Source organism: Carcharhinus amblyrhynchos, chromosome 12, assembly GCF_965287045.1.
Source record: "Carcharhinus amblyrhynchos chromosome 12, sCarAmb.v2.hapA, whole genome shotgun sequence".
In the NCBI taxonomy this organism is placed as follows: Eukaryota; Metazoa; Chordata; class Chondrichthyes; order Carcharhiniformes; family Carcharhinidae; genus Carcharhinus; species Carcharhinus amblyrhynchos.
The window spans coordinates 30,104,537-30,129,053 of NC_137335.1; the positions used below are offsets into that span (position 1 = coordinate 30,104,537).

The window sequence follows — 24,517 nt, forward strand, 5'->3', positions numbered from 1 at the left end:
TTGGACTGGGGTAACCACAGCAAAAAGTCTCACAACACCAGGTTAAAGTCTAACAGGTTTATTTGGCAGCACTAGCTTTCGGAGTCTCAAGATCCTTCATCAAGTGAGTGAGGACTTGTGCTATCATAGTGAGGTAGGTACTCACTCAGCTGATGAAGGAGCTTGAGACTCCTCTGAAAGCTAGTGCTGCCAAATAAACCTGTTGGACTTTAACCTGGTGTTGTGAGACTTCTTACTAAGCATGCAGAGGACAGAGGAAGATTGGAGGTTAGCGAATGTTGTCCCATTGTTTAAGAAGGGGAACAGAGACTTCCCAGGGAATTATAGACCGGTGAGTCTCACTTCTGTTGTGGGCAAGGTTTTAGAAAAAATTATTAGGGATAGGATTTATAGTTATTTGTAGAGTAATGAATTGATTGGAGATAGTCAGCATGTTTTTTGAAAAAGTGACCAAAGAGGTGGATGGGGGTAAGGCAGTTGACGTGGTATATATGGATTTTAGTAAGGCGTTTGATAAGGTTCACCATGGTAGGCTTCTGCAGAAAATGCAGATGTATGGGATTGAGGGTAATCTAGGAAATTGGATCAGGAATTGGCTAGCAGATAGGAGACAGAGGGTGGTGGTTGATGGTAAATATTCGTCATGGAGTTCGGTTACGAGTGGTGTGCCTCAGGGATCTGTTTTGGGGCCACTGCTGTTTGTAATTTTTATTAATGATCTGGATGAGGGTATAGTTGGGTGGATTAGTAAATTTGCTGATGACACCAAAGTCGGAGGTGTGGTAGATAGTGAGGAAGGGTGTCATAGTTTGCAGGGAGTCTTGGACAGGTTGCAGAGCTGGGCCGAGAGGTGGCGGATGGAGTTTAATGCGGAGAAGTGTGAGGTAATTCACTTTGGTAGGAATAACAGATGTGTCGAGTATAGGGCTAACGGGAGGACTTTGAATAGTGTGGATGAACAGAGGGATCTAGGTGTATGTGTACATAGATCCCTGAAAGTTGGGAATCAAGTAGATAAGGTTGTTAAGAAGGCATACGGTGTCTTGGCGTTTATTGGTAGGGGGATTGAATTTAGGAGTCGCAGCGTCATGTTGCAACTGTACACAACTCTAGTGCGGCCGCACTTGGAGTACTGTGTGCAGTTCTGATCCCCACATTACAGGAAGGATGTGGAGGCTTTGGAGAGGGTGCAGAGGAGGTTTACCAGGATGTTGCCTGGTATGGAGGGGAGGTCCTATGAGGAGAGACTGAGGGATTTGGGGTTGTTTTCGCTGGAAAGAAGGCGGCTAAGAGGGGATCTTATTGAAACATATAAGATGATTAGAGGTTTAGATAGGGTGGACAGTGATAGCCTTTTTCCTCGGATGGAGAAAGCTAGCACGAGGGGGCATGGCGCAACATCGTGGGCCGAAGGGCCTGTTCTGCGCTGTAATGTTCTATGTTCGATGTTCTATGGGACTTTGGAGCCTGGGCAGATTTTAAACTGTGACTTTGGGCATCATTCATTCAAGAATAGTGTAACTAGGAGCATAACTTGAGAGGGGAGAGGTGCAAGCATGTGGACTGGGACAACAGCAATCTCTTGGTCATCTATAGGGGAAGTGGCAGAACAATAAAGAGGGGACGACGAGCAGACACTATCACAGAGGAGGAGGTACCCGGTGGATAGAATACATAGACAAACAGAGTTACCCGCAGATGTCAGAGCAGCATTATTGCCGAAGATCTTAAACTGAGATCTCGTCAGCACTAATCCCATTTTTTTGGTCACTTATGGGATTTAGCAGCCATTACGGGATTTGTGCCCGTGATCAACGGAGCCACTAAATTGTAGCTGTCAGGGCGATTTTCCAAAAATAATTCGAAGTTTCAAATGGGTGGGAAAACAGGAGGTTTTCAGTGAGTTGAGTCTCAGTTATTTATGGCACTTTGGGCAATGCAGAGGCTGTCAGGAGATTCATCACTAGACTCCTGATTGCTGGCCCCACCACTAGCCCCGCCCCCAACCCAACCACACCCCCATGCCCAGTGAACACTGCCAGGGTCCCAGGCTGGCAATGCCTGGGTGGCAGGCTGGACCTCCCCTCTTTCTCCTGGCCTGTTAGGGGGACCTCAATGGCCTCTGGTCCCACTGGCGAGGCCATCACATCTGGTCCCTGTTGCTGGGAGCAGCTCTGATCTTCGCTCGTGTGGACTTCCACCAGTGAGGTGGGAAGGCCAAATAAGCATCAACGATAGTGTCTGAGCTGGCTAAACACATTGAAGTGAACTAATGAGTATTTAAATTAGCCTTGCGCCCTTCCTTGGTGAGAGTCTGATCATGTCATAAAAGTGGCCCAGAAAGATTGTGACCTGCCGGATGTTGGGCGCAAACCCAATTTCTTTTGCCTCCCTTTCAAATTTCCTGCCCCACTGTGCTGGTTGAGTAGCATAGTGGGGTGGCAAAATCGTGCCCGTTGTCTTTCAAATTATGTTGTATGTGCAATTTAGTTTGATTTTTATTCGGATCAGATGAGTTTTGATCCTGTCATTGAAGTTGTTCCTCCCTGGATCCTGTGCACAGACTTTGAGCTATTTTCTTTTCTAAGGTGGAATTCTGAATTGAATACTTTGATAGCTTTGAATTAAGTTCCACTCTGTCACCACTGTAGGATGAATAGGACCCACTCACTGTTTTGTTCAACCTGTTGCTTTGCTTCAATAACTGTTTTTTATGAAAATGAAAACTACAGAATGTTAATGGGTTGCAGATTATGTCTTCAAATATCTGACTGATCTTTGCAAATGCTTAATTTTCATGTTATTTCTGTTTTGCAGAACATTACATGAGACTAGATGTGGAAGACCATGAGTCTGATTTGTGGTCTCTTCTAAAACAGACTCAATCTACAATTAAACCAGTACGTGTGCAAGCTGTAAAGGAACTGGCAAAGAAGCATCACTGGCATGGTAAAAAAAAAAGCAACCAGATGTCCAAATTTAAGCAGCAAACAGTTAAACCAATTTTGTCATTGTTAATTTGCCATTAAGCACTCAACTTCCTACATATCCAGAGTTAGCAAAGAATTTACACCTAATGTAGTTTGGAGAATGAACCAAGTTTACAAAATAGAAGTGGACAGTTCAACATAACTTGCATTTATATGGTTCCTTCAACGTCATAAATGTAGCCTATCTTTCCTGGCATAATTCTGAGTGATTTTGTGGTACTCTTATCAAAAGTTAAAGCTTTAGCTAGCATGACAAAGAAAGCCTGCGCTTTCTGCCAAGTAAGGAGCAAGTAAGCCAGTTTAGTAAGTTCAATCTTAATTCCCAGTAGGCATGCAATATTATTGAGATCTTGAACAAAACTGGTGTAAGAAATAATATTTGTACTAACGCAAGGTTATTTTTCCTGATGGTGAGTTAAAAATATAGCAGTGTTGAAAATTTCAGCTTCATTATAGATGCTCACAAATTAAAACTGAGGCTAACTCCCAATCTTTCACACTGGAACATCCCCCCCACACCCCCTCCCCCCTGCAAACTCCCCCTTCAACCTTCAACTCAATCTGACTCAGCCCCCAACCTATTCTTCTTGACCCAACAATCCTCTTGCACATCTACATATGAGGTGACAGGTGGAGATGGTTGCAGTTGGGTAGGGTGGCAAGAGGGTAAGGTATGTAAGGGGGTGGTTGAATCAAGAGAGGTAGTTAGGTCGGGAGCAATCAGATTGGGTTGAGGATGGAGTGGGAGGTTCAGTATGTGATTGAGAGTGAGCCTTAGTTTAAAACTGTCTCACATTTCCTGGATAACTATCCAGATAAACCCCACAGAACTGTCCAAAGTCTCAGACTACACTCCAAGTTGGAAACTTGTGGAGGACCTCTGAAGGCCAGGGCATTTCCCATTGGAAGTTCAAACCTTCTGGGCAATTATCATGAGGATCAGCAAATCATAACTTCTACTGGGTCATGAAGGCATGTTGGATTATGTGTCTAGTCTCCAACAATCCAGAAACGCCACCGGTAGCCCCTTATCCTGCTGCAGCCTCTGGCCCAGGTTGTTCTTGCTGCAGTCGTACATCTCCCTCCAGGCTCTAATGTGAAATCCACTATTCCTTTGGGGGAGAAGAGGAGAGAGAAAATCTGTGAGGTTATGTATCCCAGTCCCCTCACTCCCTTCCAGCAACCCGTGTCCTCGTGGGTCTAGACACTGGCAACCCAACACCAGCACTGGTGCCATGTACCATCTCATTAGGCTGCTGATATTCATCATGGGGGTACAGCGAGCATACGGGTTCTCCATTGGGAACTCCTGAAGCATAGAGACATAGAAACTAGAAGCAGGAGTAAACCATTTATCCCTTTGAGCCTGTTCCACCCTATATTCCTTGATCCCTTTAGCCCCAAAAGCTATATATAATTTCTTCTTGAAATTAGACAATGTTTAGGCCTGAACTGCTTTCTGTGGTAGTGAATTCCACACATTCACCACTCTCATGCCAGCCTCCTTACTCAGGCCCCAACCCCTTGGCAGGGTGTCTGGTGGACACTGCTAAGTGTGCCAGGTGGGTACTGCCTAAAGGGTACTGCCTGGCCATGCCTCTGAACTCCTGGGGGCTTCAGTGGTCTCTGAGCGCTCCCAACATGACCAGCATGCATGGTCTTCGCTAATAGAGTCCAGCTGATTTGTGCCTCTCTGCTGGAGAGGTGGGAACATACCGAGAGGGGGAACGATGAAATCATTCATACGAGGGGAAATCAAGCCAATCTAATGCTAATCAGCCTCACACCCTTTCTGGATGTGATCTGTTTTGCAGCAGTAGAAAGGTGCCAGGGCAATTGTAAACCGTTTGGCACCAGGTGCGTAACAGATTTTTAGGTTCACGTGCTATTTTTCGGGATTGGCATGATCTGCGCCAGGCATAACAATGTTGGAAAATCTCCACTGTAGAATCAGTTTTAAATAAGAAATAGCAGAGGAAATAAGTCAATGGTTTGAATAGTTTATAGTCCCTTTGATTATACACTGATTTATACACTGTGGACAGTGTATAAATCAAGAAATAATGAACATCAAAACATAAGAAATAGGAGCAGGAGTAGGCCATCTAGCCCTTCAAGCCTGCCCTGCCATTCAATAAGATCATGGCTGATCTGAAGTGGATCAGTTCCACTTTCCCGCTTTCTCCCCATAACCCTTAATTCCCTTGTCTATCAAAAACCTATCTACCTGTGACTTAAATATATTTAGCGAGGTAGCCTCCACCACTTCAACGGGCAGAGAATTCCAGAGATTCACCACCCTTTGAGTGAAGAAGTTCCTCCTCAACTCCGATCTAAACTGTCCCCCCGCCATCTTGAGGCTGTGCCCTCTAGTCCTGCTATCCTTTCTAAGTGGGAAGAATCTCTACCTCTACCCTATCCATCCCGTTCATTATCTATAAGATCCCCCCTCATCCTTCTAAACTCCAACGAGTACAGACCCAGTCTATTTAGTCTCTCTTCATAGTCCAACCCCCTCATCTCCGGTATCAGCCTAGTGAACCTCCTCTGCACTCCCTCCAAGGCCAAAATATCCTTCTGCAAGTGTGGCGACCAAAACTGCACACACTACTCCAGCTGCGGCCTCACCAGTACCCTGTACAGTTGCAGCAAGACCTCCCTGCTTTTATATTCTATCCCCCTCGCTATAAAGGCCAGCATTCCATTCGCCTTCTTGATCACCTGCTGCACCTGCAGACTGGGTTTTTGCGACTCATGCACAAGGGCCCCCAGGTACCTCTGCGCTGTAGCATGCTGCAGCTTTTCGTCCTTTAAATAGTAATCCCTCCTACTATTATTTCTGCCAAAGTGGATAACCTCACACTTGCTAACATTATACTCCATCTGCCAGGTCCTCGCCCACTCGCTCAGCCCATCCAGATCCCTCTGCAGACTTTCCACACCCTCCGCGCAATTTGCTTTACCACTCATCTTCGTGTCATCAGCAAATTTTGTCACCCTACACTCAGCCCCCTCCTCCAGATCATCTATATAAATGGTAAATAGCTGAGGCCCCAACACCAATCCCTGCAGCACTCCACTAGTCACCAACTGCCAATCAGAATAGCACCCATTGATACCAACTCTCTGCTTCCTATTAGACAACCAATCCTCTATCCACGCTAACACCTTACCCCCAACTCCATGCACCATAACCTTCTGTAGCAACCTTTTATGAGGCACCTTATCAAACGCCTTTTGAAAATCTAGAAACACCACATCCACCAGTTCCTCTCTGTCTACCGCACTAGTCACATCCTCATAGAAATCCAATAAATTCGTCAAACACGACTTCCTCTTAACGAATCCGTGCTGTGTCTGCTCTAACAAACCATTGCTTTCTAGGTATCTCGCTATTTCTTCTTTGATGACGGATTCAAGCATTTTTCCAACTACAGACGTTAAACTAACCAGCCTATAATTCCCTGCCTTTTGTCTGCTACCTTTTTTAAACAGCAGCATAACATTAGTTGTTTTCCAATCTTCCGGCACTTCCCCGGAATCCAGTGAATTTTGGTAAATAATCACTAAGGCATCCACTATCACCTCTGCCATTTCCTTCAGAACTCTGGGATGCACTCCATCTGGTTCTGGGGACTTGTCCACCTTCAGTCGCATTAGTCTATCAAGCACTACCTCGCTAGTGACAGTAATCGCATTCAGGCCCTCAACTCCTACCATCCTTCTATCTTTAATATCCAGCAAACTATTCGTGTCCTCCTCTGCGAAGACCGAGGCAAAAAACTTATTTAAAGCCTGAACCATTTCCTCATCTCCCACCACTAAAACCCCCCTCTCATCCTCTAAGGGTCCAACATTCACTCTAGCCAGCCTTCTCTTCTTTATATATTTGTAAAAACTCTTACTGTCCTTTTTTATATTTAATGCTAGTTTAGCTTCATAGTCTATCCTTCCTTTCTTTATCAACTTCTTAGTCATTCTTAGTTGATTTTTAAACCTTTCCCAATCTTCTAATTGCCCACTACTTTTAGCCACTCTGAACGCATCAGCTTTTAATTTAATACTCTCCTTTATTTCCTTCGATAACCATGAAGACCTTGAGAAAGGAAGATCTTAATCATTATAAAAGTATGATGAATCAAATTAGAAAATTTGAAAAGCATGAAAGATAAATTTGTAAATTTTCCATTTTTGAGATTTGGGTTGGAATTTCCCAACGTCATACTGCTTCAGCAAGAGTGAAGGATTTGGTGTTTAGCCAAATCTCCATTTACTGCAGAGAACCCCAACAGTGGGCAAAGTCAGAGTATCCTGGCTTAAGTGCAATTGTGGGAAACCTGACGGCGCTTTTTTTACTGGCCAGAATGGCTGGATCCCATGCCAGAAACTGTGCTTGGAATATCGTTATTATGCACGAGTCAATTTCCATTCTGAATCTCCTGGCAGGCTGGCAGCAGCTGTATTATTCTAAAAAACTTTTGTGATTGCGCACTATAGTTGCATTCTTCTAAACAAAATTTAAAGTGTCATAAAAGTCTGAAAACCTTTCTTTCAGCAAGCTTGACCATGCAATCTTCCTACCAGTGAATTTATTTGACAGCAGGGAGATGCACACCTGTGGTGGTGGGAGAAAATCACCTCTCCTACCACCCCACTCCCCCCACACCCCATTGCATATCTCCCCTGTGGGGAGCTGCAGGGTGGATAAAGGAGAACTATAGATGTCATGTATTTGGATTTCCAGAAAGCATTCAGTGGCATAAAAGGTCACTAAACAATGTAAGAGCTCATGGTTTGTGGGGTGATATGTAGTCTGGACAGAAGACTATTTCCTATTAGTTTGCCAGAGGCAAGATATGTAAGTAATTTTTAGTAAACTATAACTAGTTGAGTGCTGCAGGGATCAGTGCTGCAACTTCAACTATTTGCAATCTATATTAATGACTTTGATAAACAGGATCGTAGCCAAGGGTCAGCTAGACTCAAAATGCTGGCTCTATTCTCTCTCCACAGATGCTGTCTGACCTTCTGAGATTTTCTAGCATTTTCTATTTTAGAATCATGGTCAAGCTCGCTGATGATGATGAGTAGGAAATTGTGAGGAGGATACAATGAGTGCAAATTTACACCATGTCCGTTGCGAGTGCAAATGGCAACTTGGCACAAAATCTTATGAGAATCAAAAATGAGATTCTTGCCAGTGACATCAGAAAGGGCGGGAATATAATTTCAATACATCGTACTATAATTAGTATGTTTCCCCACTACAACATTCCCCCGTCACATCAGCGAGGTTGACAGTTGCATTTTAAAAAACGTGAAGCAGACAAGGGGAATGTGCAAGGAGGCATAGATAAATATAGCCCCCAGGGAAGAGAGGTGTGCTCAGCTATTGCCAGGGGTAGGCTCTCTGGGGTGCTCTATTCGGGGAAGGATTGCTGTGGTGCTTGTGTGGGGTGTGGGTGGCATAAAAGTAGGGAAGTCTTGCTTCAACTGTACTGGGCATTGATGAGACCCCATTTGGAGGACTGTGTAGAATTTTGAGCTCCTTTTGTAGGAAACAATATTGCCTTGAAAGTAGTTCAAAGAAAGTTCACTTCCTTGTGGACCTATATTCATTGGAGTTTGAATAATAAGAGAAAATCTTATTGAAGTGTAAAAGATTGTTTCGGGACAAAAGCATATTACTGCTGGAATCTAGAACAGAAGATGCTGGAAAATCTCAGCCGGTCTTACAGCATCTATGGAGGGAGAACAGAAGTTTTGAGTCAGAATGACTCTTTGTCAGACTGTTATGACAAAGAGTCATCAAAATCCTGAGGGGACTTGACAGGGTAGATGCTGAAGAAATGTTACCGCTCGTGGGGAAACCAAGCAATTTCAAAATGACAGATCTCCTATTTAAGATGGAGATGAAGAAAAATGTCAACTGGAAGGGTTGTTAATCTTTGCAGTGCTCTTCCACAGAGAGCAGTGGTGACTGGCTCATTGAATATATTGAAGGCTGAGTTTGATTGACAAGTGTGTCAAACATTATAGGGAATTGGCAAGAAAGATGAATTTAGACCACGTATCATCCATTACCTTATTGAGTGGCAAAGCAAGCTTGATGGGCTAAATGGCCTGCTGTTCCTATTTCTCAAGATGGTGGAAGCCCATGCATGTGTTTAAAATGGCAATGGACCTAAAATTGACTAGGGGACAGTAAACAAGTACACAAATATACTGGTAAAATGGCAGATATGTGAGAGATGAAACTTAATGTAGAGAAATGTGAAGTGAAAAATCAAGAGAGCAAATGTGAAGGGTTGTTAAAGGGTGGACGAATAGGATTCGCAAACAGGAGTCTTTGAAGGCAGCAGGACATATTGATGCAATAGTTCAAGTCTTAGGGAACCTTGGCCTTATAAAGGAACAAAATTATGGTGAACCTTTATAAAAATTGCTGGTTATGCTTCAGTGATGTGGTTGTGTCCAATTCAGGGTACCACACTTTACAAAAGTTGGAAAGGTTAAAAGGAGATTTACTATAATGGTACCAGTTATGAGGGACTTTGGTTATGTGGAGAAATTGGAATTATTAGAATCATAGAATCCATACAATGCAGAAGGAGGCCTTTCAGCCCATCGAGCAATCACTGACAACAATCCCACCCAGGCCTTAGCTACGTAACCCCACGTATTTACCCAAGTCCCCTTGACACGAAGGGGCAATTTAGCGTGACCAATCAGCCTAACCCACATATCTTTGGAATGTGGGAAGAAACTGGAGCACCTGGAGGAAATCTACAGAGACATGGGGAGAATGTGAAAACTCCACACAGTCACCTGAGGCCAGTATTGAACCTAGGTAGCAGTACTAACCACTGCGCCACTGTACCACCCTTGGAGAAGGTTACGGGGCAATTTAATAGATGCATTTGAAATGGTGAAGGGATTTCATAGAGTAGATAGGGAAAAAATTCTTCCACTTAAAAGGGGGTTGTTACCAGATCTCTCAGATATACTATAATTAGCAAAAAATCCAGTATGGGGCTGAAGAGAAATTTCTTTTTGCAGTGAATTGTTTTAAGTTTTTCAAGTTTATTTATTAGTGTCACTAATAGGCTTACTTTAACACTGCAATAATGTTACTGTGAAAACTCCTTAGTCACCACACTCTGGTGCCAGTTCGAGTATACTGAGGGAGAATTTTAGCGCAGCCAGTGCACCTAACTAGCGTGTCTTTCAGACTGTGGGAGGAAATCGAAGCATCCAGTGGAAACCCATGTAGACAGAGGGAGAATGTACAGACTGCACACAGACGATGACCCAATCCAAGCAGCAGTGCTATCACTATGCCACCGTGACATGTTATGGTTTGGAATCCATTGCCTGAAATGGAGCTGTCAGCAGACTCGGATGTAATTTTTAAAAGGTTAAAGACGTGAAAAGTAGAAACTCGAGTGGCTATGTGGAAAACAGAAATGGAGGATTGGATAAGTGCAGCTCCAACAACAGTTGAGAAATTTGACATCATCCAGGACACCTTGGTGGCATTCCATCTGCAAACATTCACTTCCTCCATCACTGGTACACGGTGGCAGTAGTGTGTACCATCAAAAAGATGCACTGCAGCAATTCATCAAGGCCCCTGAAATAGTAATGTCCAAACCCACAACCACTACCATCTAGAAGGACAAGGGCAGCAGACACTTGGGACACTGCTGTAATGTATTTAAAAGGATTGCAAGGCTGCTTCAAGAGCTAATCACATGATTTAATATTGTGATTTGGTTGTGTGCTCAGGCTGCTGTTTTCTTTCTGTTTTATATTTGATGTGGCTCTTCAATAAAACCTGTTATATGTTTATTTGAATCTATGGGCACGACCTGACTGGCTCACAAAGCTCCGAGCTGTCATAAAAACTGACAAGATTTGGAAGATTGCAGTGCTAAACTTGCCCAAAAAACTGGTGTGGGAAACTCCTGTTTTCAGACTTAACATAACATTCAGGGAAATGGCTCAAGTGCTGGAAATGGGAATAGTGTGCCTTTAACGGTAGTTGTTGTCGCTGCAGATTTGATGGACCAAAGGGGCTTTTCCACACTGTATGACTCTATGACTTTCAATATGTTTGGGATGGTTGTACCCTATTGACAGAGTGTGGGAAGATGACATGGGTAACTCACTGAAAATTCTGTTAGGAGAGCCTAGGTTTGACAGGGACGCCAGCTGTAGAGTGTTTGGGAGCCATTGAACAGATGCCCCGATTTCTCAGTGCATTGGGGATCTCCTGCCGCGCACCTCCCCCTTCCAAATCATGACCATTGCACTCGGTCCCCATTGGTGGGGACCATGAGGTGATTCTCGTTGGCGAAACCTCTCATCAGTGAGGGAGGAAAATGCCCAGGAAGCTGGAAATGGCTGTGCTGGACACATGTTAGTGCCGTGCAAATTTAAATTGACTGTGTCCAGATATGCCAGCGAAACAGGGCTGAGAAGATGGCTTTCAGTGGAAGAGTCTATGGTTCTATGGTAAACATGCTATTCAAAAAGGGAAGCAGAGAGAAAACAAGGAACAAAAGACCAGTGAGCCTAACATCAGTTTTGGGGAAGTTGCTGGAGTTCATCATCAATGATTTCATAGCTCAGCATCAGACAAAGTCAGCATGGATTTACAAAGGGGAAATCTATGCTGGACAAATCTATTGCAATTCTTTGAAGATGTAACTAGTAGGGATTACCAAGGAGAACTAGTGGATGTAGTTTATTTAGATTTTCAAAAGGCTTTTAAAAACATTTCACATAGCAGACTACTAAGTTAAAGCGCATGGGATTGTGAGTAGAGTCTTGAGATGGGTAGAAAGCTGGTTAGCAGACAGGAAGCAGAGAGTTGACATAAATGGGTCTTTTTCTGAATGGTAGGCAGTGATTAGTGGGGTACTGCAGATATCTGTGCTAGGATCCTTACTGTTCAGTTTAACCTCCCAAATATTAATATACAATAGAAGATGAAACTAATATTTTATCGCCAAATTTGCATATGATACACAGTTGGCTGGGAGGGTGAGCTCTGAGCAGGCTGCATAGATGCTTCAGTGTGATTTGGACAGGTTGAATGAATGGGCATATTGCAAGGCAGATGCAGTATAATGTGGATAAATGTGGGGTTATCTACTTTGGTAGCAATGATCGGAAGACAGATTGTTATTTGAATGGGTATAAATTGAGAGGTGGATCAGCAAGATCTGAGTGGCGTGGTGGCACAGTGGTTAGCACTGCTGCCTCACAACACCAGGAACTAAAGTTCAATTCCGAGCTTGAGTCAATGCCTGTGTGGAGTCTGCATGTTCTCCCTGTGTCTGCCTGGGTTTCCTCCAGGTGCTCCAGTTTTCTCCCACAGTCCAAAAGACGTGCGGGTTAGGTTGATTGGCCATGCTAAAATTGCCCCTTAGTATCCTGGGATGCTTAGGTTAGAGGGATTAGTGGGTAAATGTGTAGGGATATAGGGGTAGGGGCCTGGGTGGGATTGTGGTCGGTGCAGACTCGATGGGCTGAAGGACCTCCTTCTGCACTGAAGGGTTCTATGATTCACTATATCGATGGTTCTATGATTCTATGATTCACGTGCTGGTTAGGTGCATTGGCCCTGCTAAATTCACCCCCAGTGACTAAACAGGCATTGGAGTGTGGAAACTAGGGGATTTTCATAGTAACTTCATTGCAGTGTTAATGCAAGCCAATTTGTGACAAATAGATAAACTTTAAACCCTTGCTGTCCTCGTGCATAAGTTGCTGAAATTAAGCACACAAGTACAGCAGGCAGTAAAAAAGGAAAATGAAGTTAGCCTTCATTGCAAGAGGATTTGAGTATAGGAATAGGGATGTTTTATTGTGATTGTACAAACAGGATGTTGGTGAGGCCTTGAGTGTTGGAGAGTTTTGCTGTCCTTATCTGAGAAAGGATGTCCTTGCTACAGAGGGAGTGTAACAAAGACCTGCCATCCCAAAAATCAGCCTGGTAAACCTATCATATGAGCAGAGACCCAGTTGGTTAGGATTATATCCTCTGGACTTTAGAGGAATGAGAGGGGATCTTATACAAACCTAAAATTCTAACAGGATTAGAAAGGGTAGGTTCAGAAAGTGTTCTCAATGGTGGGGAGGAGTTCAGTTTGAGGATAAGGGACAAATCTTTTAGGACTAAGGTGAGGAGAAATTTCTTCACTTCAGAGCAAGTAGTGAATCTGAGGAATTCACCACCACAGAAAGTAGTTGAGGCTAAAATGTTGTGCAATTTCAAGAAGAAATTAGATTTGACTATGACATAGCTCTTGGGGTAAAGGGATCAAGGGATATTCACGGAAGACAGGATCAGGATACTGAATTTGATGATCAACCATGATCAAAATGAATGGCAGAGCAGAGTTGAAGGGCCTAATCTTGCTTCTGGTTCCTTTGTGCTAGGTATGACCGGTGGGGTGTTTGCTTCTGCTTCCCCGCCTGCCCGCCAACTGCCCCTTACCTTGTGGCCTCATTGAGAATACAGTCAGTCAAATGCCCTACAGGCAGCCACTTTCACTTCAAGAGTTGAGCTCTTTTATCAACATCTGGACCAAAACTGATGTGCTCCAGAAGCGAGTGGTAGGTCATTAAGCAAGTAAGTACTGCTTGATAACACCAATGACCACTTCGCTGACAATTGAGTGCATTGACCGATAGGCTGGTTTTGTCAACGGGACACACCCAGTCAATTTTCCACACTGCAGTGTCGATGCCAGCACTGTAGTTGTACAAGAAGGGTTTAGGGATGTGGTTAGTTCTGGTGCACAAGTCTTTTCATTACCATTACTGGAATGTTGTCAGGGAACAAAGCCTTTGAAATCAATATAGTATCCAATGTTTTCAGTTCATAGAATCCCTACAGAGCAGAATGAAGCCATTTGGCCCATCAAGTGTGCACCAACCACCATCCCACCTATCCCCACAACTCTTGCTAACCACCAAGACGAATGAAATTAGCTGAAGACTGGCATCTGTGATGTTGGGGATCTCAGGCGGACTTAGCACTTGGCTTGGTTGCAGATATTTCAGCCTTGTCTCTTGCATTGGTGTGCTGGGCATTCCAATCAATAAGGATGAGGTATTGTGAAGGCTCCTTCTCCTCCCATTAGTTGTTTAATTGGCAAACATCATTTTGGATTAGATCTGACAAGACTGTAGAGCTTCAATTGGTTGTAGGATCGCATAACTTGACATCTAATTTTTAAGTATGCCTGAACCACAGAGAGCCTAGAGTGCAGAAAGGCCATTTGGCCCATTGAGTCTGCACCGATCATAATCCCACCCAGGCCCTACCCCCATATTCCTCCATATTTACCTGTTAATCCCTCTAACCTACGCATCTCAGGACACTAAGGGCAATTTTAGCATGGCCAATCAACCTAACCCACACATCTTTGGACTGTGGGAGGAAACCAGTGCACCCAGAGGGAACCCACATAGACACGAGGAGAATATGCAAACTCCACACAGACAGTGACCCAAGCCAGGAATCGAACCCAGGACCCTGGAGTTGTGAAGCGGCAGTGCTAATCACTGTGCTACCATGCCGCCCACAGCCTGCTGCTGCTCCTGAAGTGCTTTCCTGCACTCTTCATTGAGCCAGTGTTGATCCCCTGGCTTGATGATAATGGTGATATGAGGGATTTTCTGGTCCGTGAGGTTACAGACTGTGGTCACATACAGTTCTGCTATGGCAGGTGGCCCACAATGCCTCACGGATGCCCAGTTCAGTTGCTATACCTATTTGCGATCATGTTATTTAGCACAGTGCCATGCAACATGAATGAGGGCATTCTTACTATCTCCACGAGGACTGTGCAATGATTGCTACTACCAATGCTGTCATGGTCTGCTGCTACATTTTTTACAGGCAGATTCTCTGACAAGAGGAAACACCCTCTCCATATCCACTCTGGCTATATTGCTCAGGATCTTAAAGGTTTCAAATAATCAGCTCTTGTTCCTCTAAATGCTGAGGGACACAAACCTAATCTTTCTTCAAAGACGACTTGCCTGTTTCGTGTATTAATCTAGTAAACCTTTTCTGAACTGCTTCTAACGTACTTGCTTATTTTCTTCTAATGCATTTATATATTTTCTTAAAGTACCAATACTACACGCACTACTCCAGATGTGGTCTCATCAGTGCCTTCCCTATACAGCTGAAGCATAACAAGTGTAATCAATGCCCCTCACAATAAATGATGCTATGCTATAAGTGAATAAAAGTCACATAAATGTCTTATGTATATTCAACAGTTACTCCCAGTCAAATTTTATTTTTGCAAAGCAGTACCTGGAACACAAGTCATCTTGGGATAGGGTTTTGAAATCTGATTCACTTAAGCAAACCTATTGTGGAACAAGACATGTGATTACTTATTGCTAACTATAAGTAATGGGATACAACTTACTTATAGTTATTTTCTGAGCTTACCTTCTTTGGGAGAGGTTCTTCATTAGTCATTCTGCTATCTGAAAGAAAGTTTATAAATATTATAATCTACACAGTCACAGAATTGTTACAGCACATAAGGAAACCATTTGACCAATTGCATCTGTATCAGCTCTCTGAATGAGCACCTCACACCAATACAGAATTGTTACAGCACAGAAGGAGACCATTTGACCCATTGTGTCTGTATCTGAACCAACTGTCTGAACAAGCATCTCACCTAGTAAACCTGCACATTCTTCCTTTTCAGGTCCAATTCCTCTTCGAATGCCTACACTGCACTCTCAACAAAGGGAAAAAACAGCCCGGGAAACAGGCCCTTCGGCCCAACGAGCCCGTGCTGCCATTTTAACATTACCAGTCCCCCCTCCACCCATGACCCTTATCTATGCTTATGGCATTCCACATTGAGGGAAAACTAATTTAGGGACAATTTATTACCTCCACTCAGCCTAATAGCACATCTTTGGGGTGTGGGAGGACCCGGAGAAAACCCACGCAAGCACGGGGAGAATGCGCAAACTCCCACAGACACTGGCCCAAATCCATGTGTCTGCACAGCAAACAGTGATAGTCACTGAGCTGTCGTGTTGCCCAGCATCTGGTCCAGTTTAAGCGTACACTAACGACATGAAGTACTAGGCTATTCTCGGACATCCAAGAGCAGCCCTCGTACGACCCATCGCATGTGTGCCCCTCGTTGGACAACAAGGCGGACCGACTCAAAACCTGTGAATTAAAAGAGAAAGACATTAGTTTCATTCCACATCCTTATACATTACCAGGGACGTCCCAATGCTAATGAACCTTATTTAAAACAATCTCCTATATCCTTCCATCTCCAACCCACTCGTGCCTGTCTAAGTAACTCTTAAACAATTCCAGCGTGCCTGCCTCCTCCACCTTGCTTGGCAGAGCATTCCATACCCCCACTACCCTCTGTGTGAAAAACCTCCCAAGGCAGTGCATGCCAAACCCTAACCACTCGTCTTGAGAAAAACATTTCCTTCATGTGACTTCTGCTTCCTTTGCCAATTACAGATCCAAGCCCTCTCTATTCTTGAATGGGAAAATTTTCTTCCCACACACTGTACAGGCCTTGAATGATTTTGAATACATTTATTAAACTCTTCTCAACCTTTGGCAAAGTATGCTAGTTAAGTAAAACATTGATTATACATTTGGAAAAACTCATCCAATTCTAGTCGCTGTACTACCAGGAGGACGTGGAGGCTTTGGAGGGAGTACAGGAAAGGTTTGACCAGGATGTTGCCTGGTACAGAGGGTATTAGCTATGAGGAGAGGCTGGAGAAACTTGGTCCATTCTCACTAGAATGATGGAGGGTGAGGGTGACCTGATCGAAGTCTACAAGATGAGTGGCGTGGACAGAGTGGATAGTCAGAAGCTTTTTCTCCAGGTGCAGGAGTCAATTACTAGGGGGCATAGGTTTAAGGTGCGAGAGGCAACGTTTAAAGGAGATGCATGAGGCAAGTTTTATTTTAAAACACAGAGGGTGGTGGGTGCCTGGAACTTGCTGCCGGGGGAGGCATTGAAGCAGATATGATAGTGAGTTTTAAGGGGCATCTGGACAAATACATGAATAGGATAGGAATAGAGAAATATGGTTCCCGGAAGGGTAGGGGGTTTTAGTTTAGTTGGGCAGCATGGTTGGTGCAGGCTTGGAGGGCCGAGGAGCCTGTTCCTGTGTTGTAATTGTCTTTGTTCTTTGAGAGATTGAATAAACTGAGATTGTTCTCTCTGGAAAGACAGAGGCTGAGGGGCAACCTAATAGAAGTTTATAAAATTATGAGGGGCATAGATTGGTGGGGGCCTGGAATGCATGCCAAGTGAAGTGGTTGAGGCAAACACGTTAGTGACATTTAGGACTTATCTGGATAAATACATGAACAGGCAGGAATAGAGGGATACAAGCAGTTGGTCTAGATAGGAAAACATGATGGTTGCAGGCTTGGTGGGCCAAAGGGCATGTTCCTGTATTGTTCCGTTTTGTTTTTTATTCTTTTCTCTAAAGGAAACAGTCCTAACTGCTCTAATCTACCTTAAATGGAGTTCGTCAACCTTGGAACCATTAGGAACCTTCCTTCAACCCTCTAATGCCATCATATCCTCCCTAAAGTTCAGCAGACAGAACTGGATGCAAAATTCTGGCCAAGATTTTTGCTTTAATAACTTTTCACTCAACCTGCCCTGTCATCTTCCATGACTCCAATCTTTCTAGTCCTCCACCCTCTCATGGAAGAAGCCAGAGAGTGGTTGAGGAGGATTGCCTCTCTAAGTGGAGGCCTGTAACTAATGGTGTGCCGCAGGGATCGGTGTTGGGTCCATTGTTTGTCATCTATATCGATGATCTGGATGATAATGTGGTAAATTGGATCAGCAAATTTGCTGACGATACAAAGATTGGAGGTGTAGTGGACAGTGAGGAAGGTTTTCAAAGCTTGCAGAGGGATTTGGACCGACTAGAAAAAGGGGCTGAAAAATGGCAAATGGAATTTAACGCAGACAAGTGTGAGGTATTGCACTTTGGAAGGACAAACCAAAGTAGAATGAAGGGTAAATGGTAAGACTGTGAAGAGTGCAGCTGAACAGAGGAATCTGGGAATACAGGTACAGAATTCCCTAAAAGTGACGTCACAGGTGGATAGGATTGTAAAGAGTGCTTTTGGTATATTGGCCTTTATAAATCAGGGTATCGAGTATAAAAGTTGGAGTGTTATGGTAAGGTTGTATAAGGCATTGGTGAGACCGAATTTAGAATATTGTGTACAGCTTTGGTCACCTAGTTACAGGAAGGATGTAAATAAGGTTGAAAGAGTGCAGAGAAGGTTCATGAGGATGTTGCTGGGACTTGAGAAGCTGAGTTACAGAGAGAGATTGAATAGGTTAGGACTTTATGCCCTGGAGTGTAGAAGAATAAGGGGAGATTTGATAGAGGTGTACAAGATTTTGATGGGAATAGATAGAGTGAATGCAAGCAGGCTTTTTCCACTGAGCTAGGGGAAAAAAAAACAGAGGGCATGGGTTAAGGGTGAAAGGAGAAAGGTTTAAAGGGAATATTAGGGGGGACTTCTTCACACAGAGAGTGGTGGGGCTGTGGAATGAGCTGCCTGATAAAGTGGTAAATGCGGGATCACTTCTAACATTTAAGAAAAACTTGGACGGGTTCATGGATGAGAGGGATGTGGAGGGATATGGTCCAAGTGCAGGTCAGTGGGACTAGGTAAAAAATGGCAGACAGGAAGGGCCAAAAGGCCTGTTTCTGAGCTGTAATTTCCTATGGTTCTATTAATCATAGAAATGCTACAGTGCAGAAGGAGGCCATTCGGCCCGTTGAGTCTGCACCGACCAGAATCCCACCCAGGCCCTACCCCCATATCCCTACATATTTACCCGGTAATACCTCTAACCTATGCATCTCATGACTCTAAGGGGCAATTTTCAGCCTGGCCAATCAACCTAACCCACACATCTTTGGACTGTGGGAGGAAACCGTAGCACCTGGAGAATGTGCAAACTCCACACAGATAGTGACCCAAGCTGTGAGTCAAATCCAGGTCCCTGGAGCTGTGAAGCAGCAGTGCTAACTACTGTTGCTACCATGCCCGGCATGAAGACCTCACGCCCTAAGTTCCCGAACAGAAAGTTCATGCAAACCACAGCTCTTGTTTCTGTGCAAAACTCACAACCTCTAACATTGTTACAACTGCCACTTAGAAGCTCCCCTCCAAGCCATCACCATCCTGTCTTGAAAATATATCGCCATTCCTTCATTGTCACTAGGTTGGAATCCTAGTACTCCCACCCTAACAGCACTGTGAATGTACTATACGTGATGTGGGGATGCCAGCATTGGACTGAGAGAAACACAGTAAGAATTCTCACAATACCGGGTTACAGTCCAACAGGTTTAATTGGGAGCAAAAGCTACTAGCTTTCGGAGCATTGGCTGCCCCTTCATCAGGTGAATGGGAATTCTAATCGCAAACAGGGCATATAAAGACACAAACTCAATTTACAGAATAATGATTGGAATGCGATTCTTTACAGCTAAGCAAGTCTTAAAGGTACAGATAATGTAAGTGAAGAGAGAGAGTTAAGCACAGGTTGAAGAGATGTGTATTGTCTCCAGACAGGACAGTTAGTGAGATTTTGCAAGTCCAGGCAAGTTGTGGAGTTACAGATAGTGTAAAATGAACCCAGGATCCCGGTTGAGGCCGTCCTCGTATGCAGAACTTGGCTATCAGTCTCTGCTCAGCGATTCTGTGCTGTCATGTGTCGTGAAGACTGCCTTGGAGAATGCTTAACCTGAAGATCAGAGGCCAAAAGTTCATGTCACACTATCTGTAACCCCCACGACTTGCCTGGACTTGTAGAATCTCACTAACTGCCCTGTCTGGAGATAATACACATCTCTTTATCCTGTGCTTAACGCTCTGTCCACTCTCATTGTCTGTACCTTTAAGACTTGATTAGCTGTAAAGAATCGCATTTCAAACATTATTCTGTAAATTGAGTTTTTGTCTTTATATGCCTGTTTGTGATTAGAACTCCCACCCACCTGATGAAGGGGCAGCCTGCGCTCCAAAAGCTAGTGGCTTTTGCTACCAAATAAACCTGTTGGACTTTAACTTGGTGTTGTGAGACTTCCGCACTGCACTATACCACAAGGACTGCAACAGTTCAAGAAAGTAACTCATCACCACTTTCTCAAGGGCAATTAGAGATGGCATAGCCAGTGATGCCAAAACATTCTGTAAACTCTTTTTTTAAAAATTGTTAGTGCTTCCAAAGAGGAGGCATGGACATGATGAGTCAAATTACCTCCTGCTGTGCTGTCTAGTGGATGAGTTCTTATTCAGATAAATAATGTAATGTCTTATAAATGATCGTCATTTTAACTTCACATTTGTTCAAAAGATTAGTTCAGTAGATAGGCAAGAGTTAATAATTTCACAAAGTATTAGTATTAATTTCAGAAAGTATGTAAATTTTCTTTATTTGCAGATTACCAATATAGAACTCTGGCCCAGGCATGTGATCAGAAAACTAGCATTGGGCTAGCCAGATCTCAAGATGTTGACCTTCGTTTTTTTTTACACCCTCCTTTACCAAAAGTAATTGAGGTTAGTAAAACCATTTTTTTTTGTTTTAGATTTAATTTTCCATAAAGTGATGACATTTATGTGTAATTAACTTGACGTGCATTTATGTCCCAACGGGAATGTTGGTGTGAAGCAGTTTCTGTTCACTATGACATTGAGAGTTTAGTACTTTCCAGAATTCAAAGTCATTAGGATTACGAGAAAAGTAGAGTGAAACTCCTAGGAGAGAGTACCACTCCTATTTGTTGTTTCAGCCCACAGTTTTAGAACTGCTGCTAAAGGATATCCATGAGACGTTGTAACCATATAAGTATTAAGTGAAGAAAGATCCTGATTATTTGCACTGTCAAGATATTAAACAGTTGGGTCGTTTTCCATCTGGCACACCCTGTTCCTCAATGGTACATAAGGGTGGATATTGCCAGAATCCAAATCATTTCATGGCGCATGTTTAGAGGAGGGGGGGGCCTGCAGGAAACGCCTGGGAACTACAGACCGATGAGCCTGACATTTATAGTGGATAAGTTGTTATTCCAAGAGACAGGATCCACAGCATTTAGAGAGGTAAGGACTGATTTGGGACAGTCAGCGTGGCTTGGCTTTGTGAGTGTGAGATCGTGTCTCACAAATCTGATTGAGTTTTTTGAAGGGACAACCAAGAAGGTAGATGAGGGCAATACAGTTGATGTTGCCTACGTGGACATCAGCAAGGCCTTTGACAAGGTATCATGGTAGGTTGTTGCATTAGGTTAAATCTCATGGGATCCAGGGTGAGGTAGGCAAATGCAATTAAAATTGGCTTGATGGCAGAAGATAGTGTGTTGATGGAGGGTTGTTTTTCAAACTGGAGGGCTGTGACCAATGGTGTGCCTCAGGGATCGGTGCTGGGGGGCAGGTGGGGAGGGGGGGGTTTCTTTTTGGTAGGGATCAGTGCTGGGTCCATTGCTCTTTGTCATTTGGATTAATGATTTGGATGAGGACTTAGGAGGCATGGTTAGTAAGTTTGCAGATGACACCAAGATTGGTGACATAGTGAACAGTGAAGAAGGTTATCTAGGTTTGCAATGGGATCTTGATCAATTGGACCAGTGGGCTGATGAATGCAGATGAAGTTTAATTTAGATAAATGCGTGGTAATGCATTTTGGTAGATCTAACTAGGGCAGGACGTACTTAGTTAATGATAGGATGCTGGGGGAAAGTTGTAGAACAAAGAAATGTAGGGGTACATGTTCATAGCTCCTTGGAGGTGGAGTCACAGGTGGACAAAGTGGTGAAGAAGGCATTTGGCATGCTTGGTTTCATTGGTAAGAACATTGAATACTGGAGTTGTTGAAGTTGTATGAGACATGGGTGAGACCAGACTTGAAATACCGTGTATAGTTCTGGTCACATTTTAGAAATGATATCATTAAACTGAAAAGAGTGAAGAGAAGTTTTACTAGGATGCTACTGGGACTTAATGGTTTGAGTTGTAAGGAGAGGCTGGATTAACCTGGAGCATAGGACACCTAGAGCTGTACTCATAGAGGTTTATAACATAATAAGGGACATAGATCAGCTAGGTAGTCAACATCTTATCCAAAAGATAGGGGAGTCTAAAACTGGAGGGCATAGGTTTAAAGTGAGAGGGGAGAGATGTAAAAAGGTCCAGGGGGGCATTTTTTTTCACACCAAGGGTAGTGTCAGGAATGAGCTGCCAGAGGTGGTACAATTTTGTCTTTTAAAAAGCATTTAGACAGTTACATGGGTAAGATGGGTATAAAGAGATAGGGGCCAAACATAGGCAATTGGGACCAGCTTAGTAGTTTAAAAAAAAGGGCAGCATGGACAGGTTGGGCCAAAGGGCCTATTTACATGCTGTAAACCTCTATGACTCTATAAATCATCAAGTCCTATATCCTGCTTTCAGATCTAAAGCCAATTGTGTTATTGCTCTAAGTCTTCAATTGAGTTTTATCTTACAAATGTACTTCATGAAATACATTTGCATAAAAGAATTTTAATAAATTAATTTCTTAAATATTGGTCTTCACCTGCAGTGCAACTACCCTACATATATCAAAAAGAACATGAAGTGCTGTGTGCTTTTTGTGGCTGTCACAGTTTAGAATTGAAACAGAACATGGAAACATAAATAACCTGCCTAGGCTTTTCAAGTCACATGACTGGATTGCCTCTGAAGGTTTTCTTGTGTAAGAAAAAAATACAGCACACTGAGAAGTTCATTTGAGAGAGTTCATTTTGTGTTCCTGGCACCAGATCTGCTGTCATTGGCTGGCTTAGTCTACATTCATAAAAACTTAAAACCGGAAGTAGGCTATTTAGCCCTTTAAGCCTGCTCTGCTCAACAGTGCTTAGCATGGGATATGAAACCAAGCCACTTAGATCAAGAGTCTCATGCTGTAGTGACTGAATTAACCAAGCATGCTAAATTGCAATCACAAGCTTCAGAGAGAATTGAACTCAGTGCCTGATTTATGAAGCTAGTGCTCTAACTTCTGAGCTATGGAACCAATCGCTTGAAGAATAAGCAGTTTCTGGGTGACCAACCTTGTGCTTAACAACTGAATATGCTAACCAATTGCTCCATAGATGCAGCTGATCAAAAACAGTTTGTTACTGTTCTGTATACTGAGCCAGGGGGGCAGAAGGAATTGCAGTCATTCTTCTGCAGCCCAGATCTTCAATTCCAGACTTCCCACAAAACACCTGGCTTAATCTTGTAAAAATTGGCATTGACGAATTGCGGAGGCACTGATCCGTAACTTTGCAGTCTTCCCTAGACTCAGCAGTGGTATCAGAAGTTTGGAAAATTGCATATAAGAACGTAAGAACATAAGAAATAGGAGCAGGAGTAGGCCATCTAGCCCTTCAAGCCTGCCCCGCCATTCAATAAGATCATGGCTGATCTGTCGTGGCTCAGTTCCACATTCCCGCCCTCTCCCCATAACCCTTAATCCCCTCGTTCATCAAAAACCCATCAACCCGCGTCTTAAAAATATTTAGCGAGGCAGCCTCCACCACTTCAACGGGCAGAGAATTCCAGAGATTCACCACCCTTTGAAGAAGTTCCTCCTCAACTCCGTTCTAAACCACCCCCCCTTTATGTTGAGGCTGTGCCCCCTAGTCCTACTGTCCTTTCTGAGCAGGAAGAGTCTCTCCACCTCTATCCTATCCATCCCATTCATCATCTTATATGTCTCAATGAGATCTCCCCTCATTCTTCTAAACTCTAACGAGTACAAGCCTAGTTTATTCAGCCTCTCCTCATAGCTCAACCCCCTCAACTCCGGCATCAGCCTAGTAAACCTCCTCTGCACTCCCTCCAAGGCCAAAATATCCTTGCGTAAGTACGGCGACCAAAACTGCACACAGTACTCCAGCTGTGGCCTCACCAGTGCCCTATACAGCTGCAGCAAGACCTCCCTACTTTTATATTCAATCCCCCTCGCTATGAAGGCCAGCATCCCATTAGCCTTCCTGACCACCTGCTGCACCTGCAGGCTGGGTTTTTGCGACTCATGCACAAGGACCCCGAGGTCCCTCTGCATCGTCGCCTGCTGCAGTTTTTTGCCACGTAAGTAATAGTCCTTCCTACCATTATTCCTACCAAAGTGGACCACCTCGCACTTGCCAACATTAAATTCCATTTGCCAGTTCCTGGCTCATTTGCCAGCCTATCTAGATCCTTCTGCAGACTCTCCACATCCTCTGCGCAATTTGCCGTTCCACCAATCTTGGTGTCATCAGCAAATTTCGACACCATACACTCGGTTCCCTCCTCCAGATCATCTATATAAATGGTAAATAGCCGAGGCCCCAGCACCGACCCCTGGGGCACTCCACTAGTCACCAACCGCCAATCCGAATAGCACCCATTAACCCCCACTCTCTGCCTC

General features: G+C 43.8%; 1 protein-coding gene across 6 annotated transcripts in view; it reads left to right on the forward strand.

Annotated features, from left to right (window-relative positions):
- Window positions 1–24,517, forward strand: part of serac1 (serine active site containing 1) — a 204,481-nt gene that overhangs the window by 62,335 nt on the left and 117,629 nt on the right. For all 6 annotated transcript variants that reach the window (XM_080200300.1, XM_080200302.1, XM_080200304.1 and 3 more), the window contains 2 exons: window positions 2,818–2,949; window positions 20,519–20,637. In XM_080200300.1, the coding sequence (XP_080056426.1) occupies window positions 2,818–2,949; window positions 20,519–20,637 (251 nt within the window). The remainder of the gene's footprint in view (window positions 1–2,817; window positions 2,950–20,518; window positions 20,638–24,517) is intronic.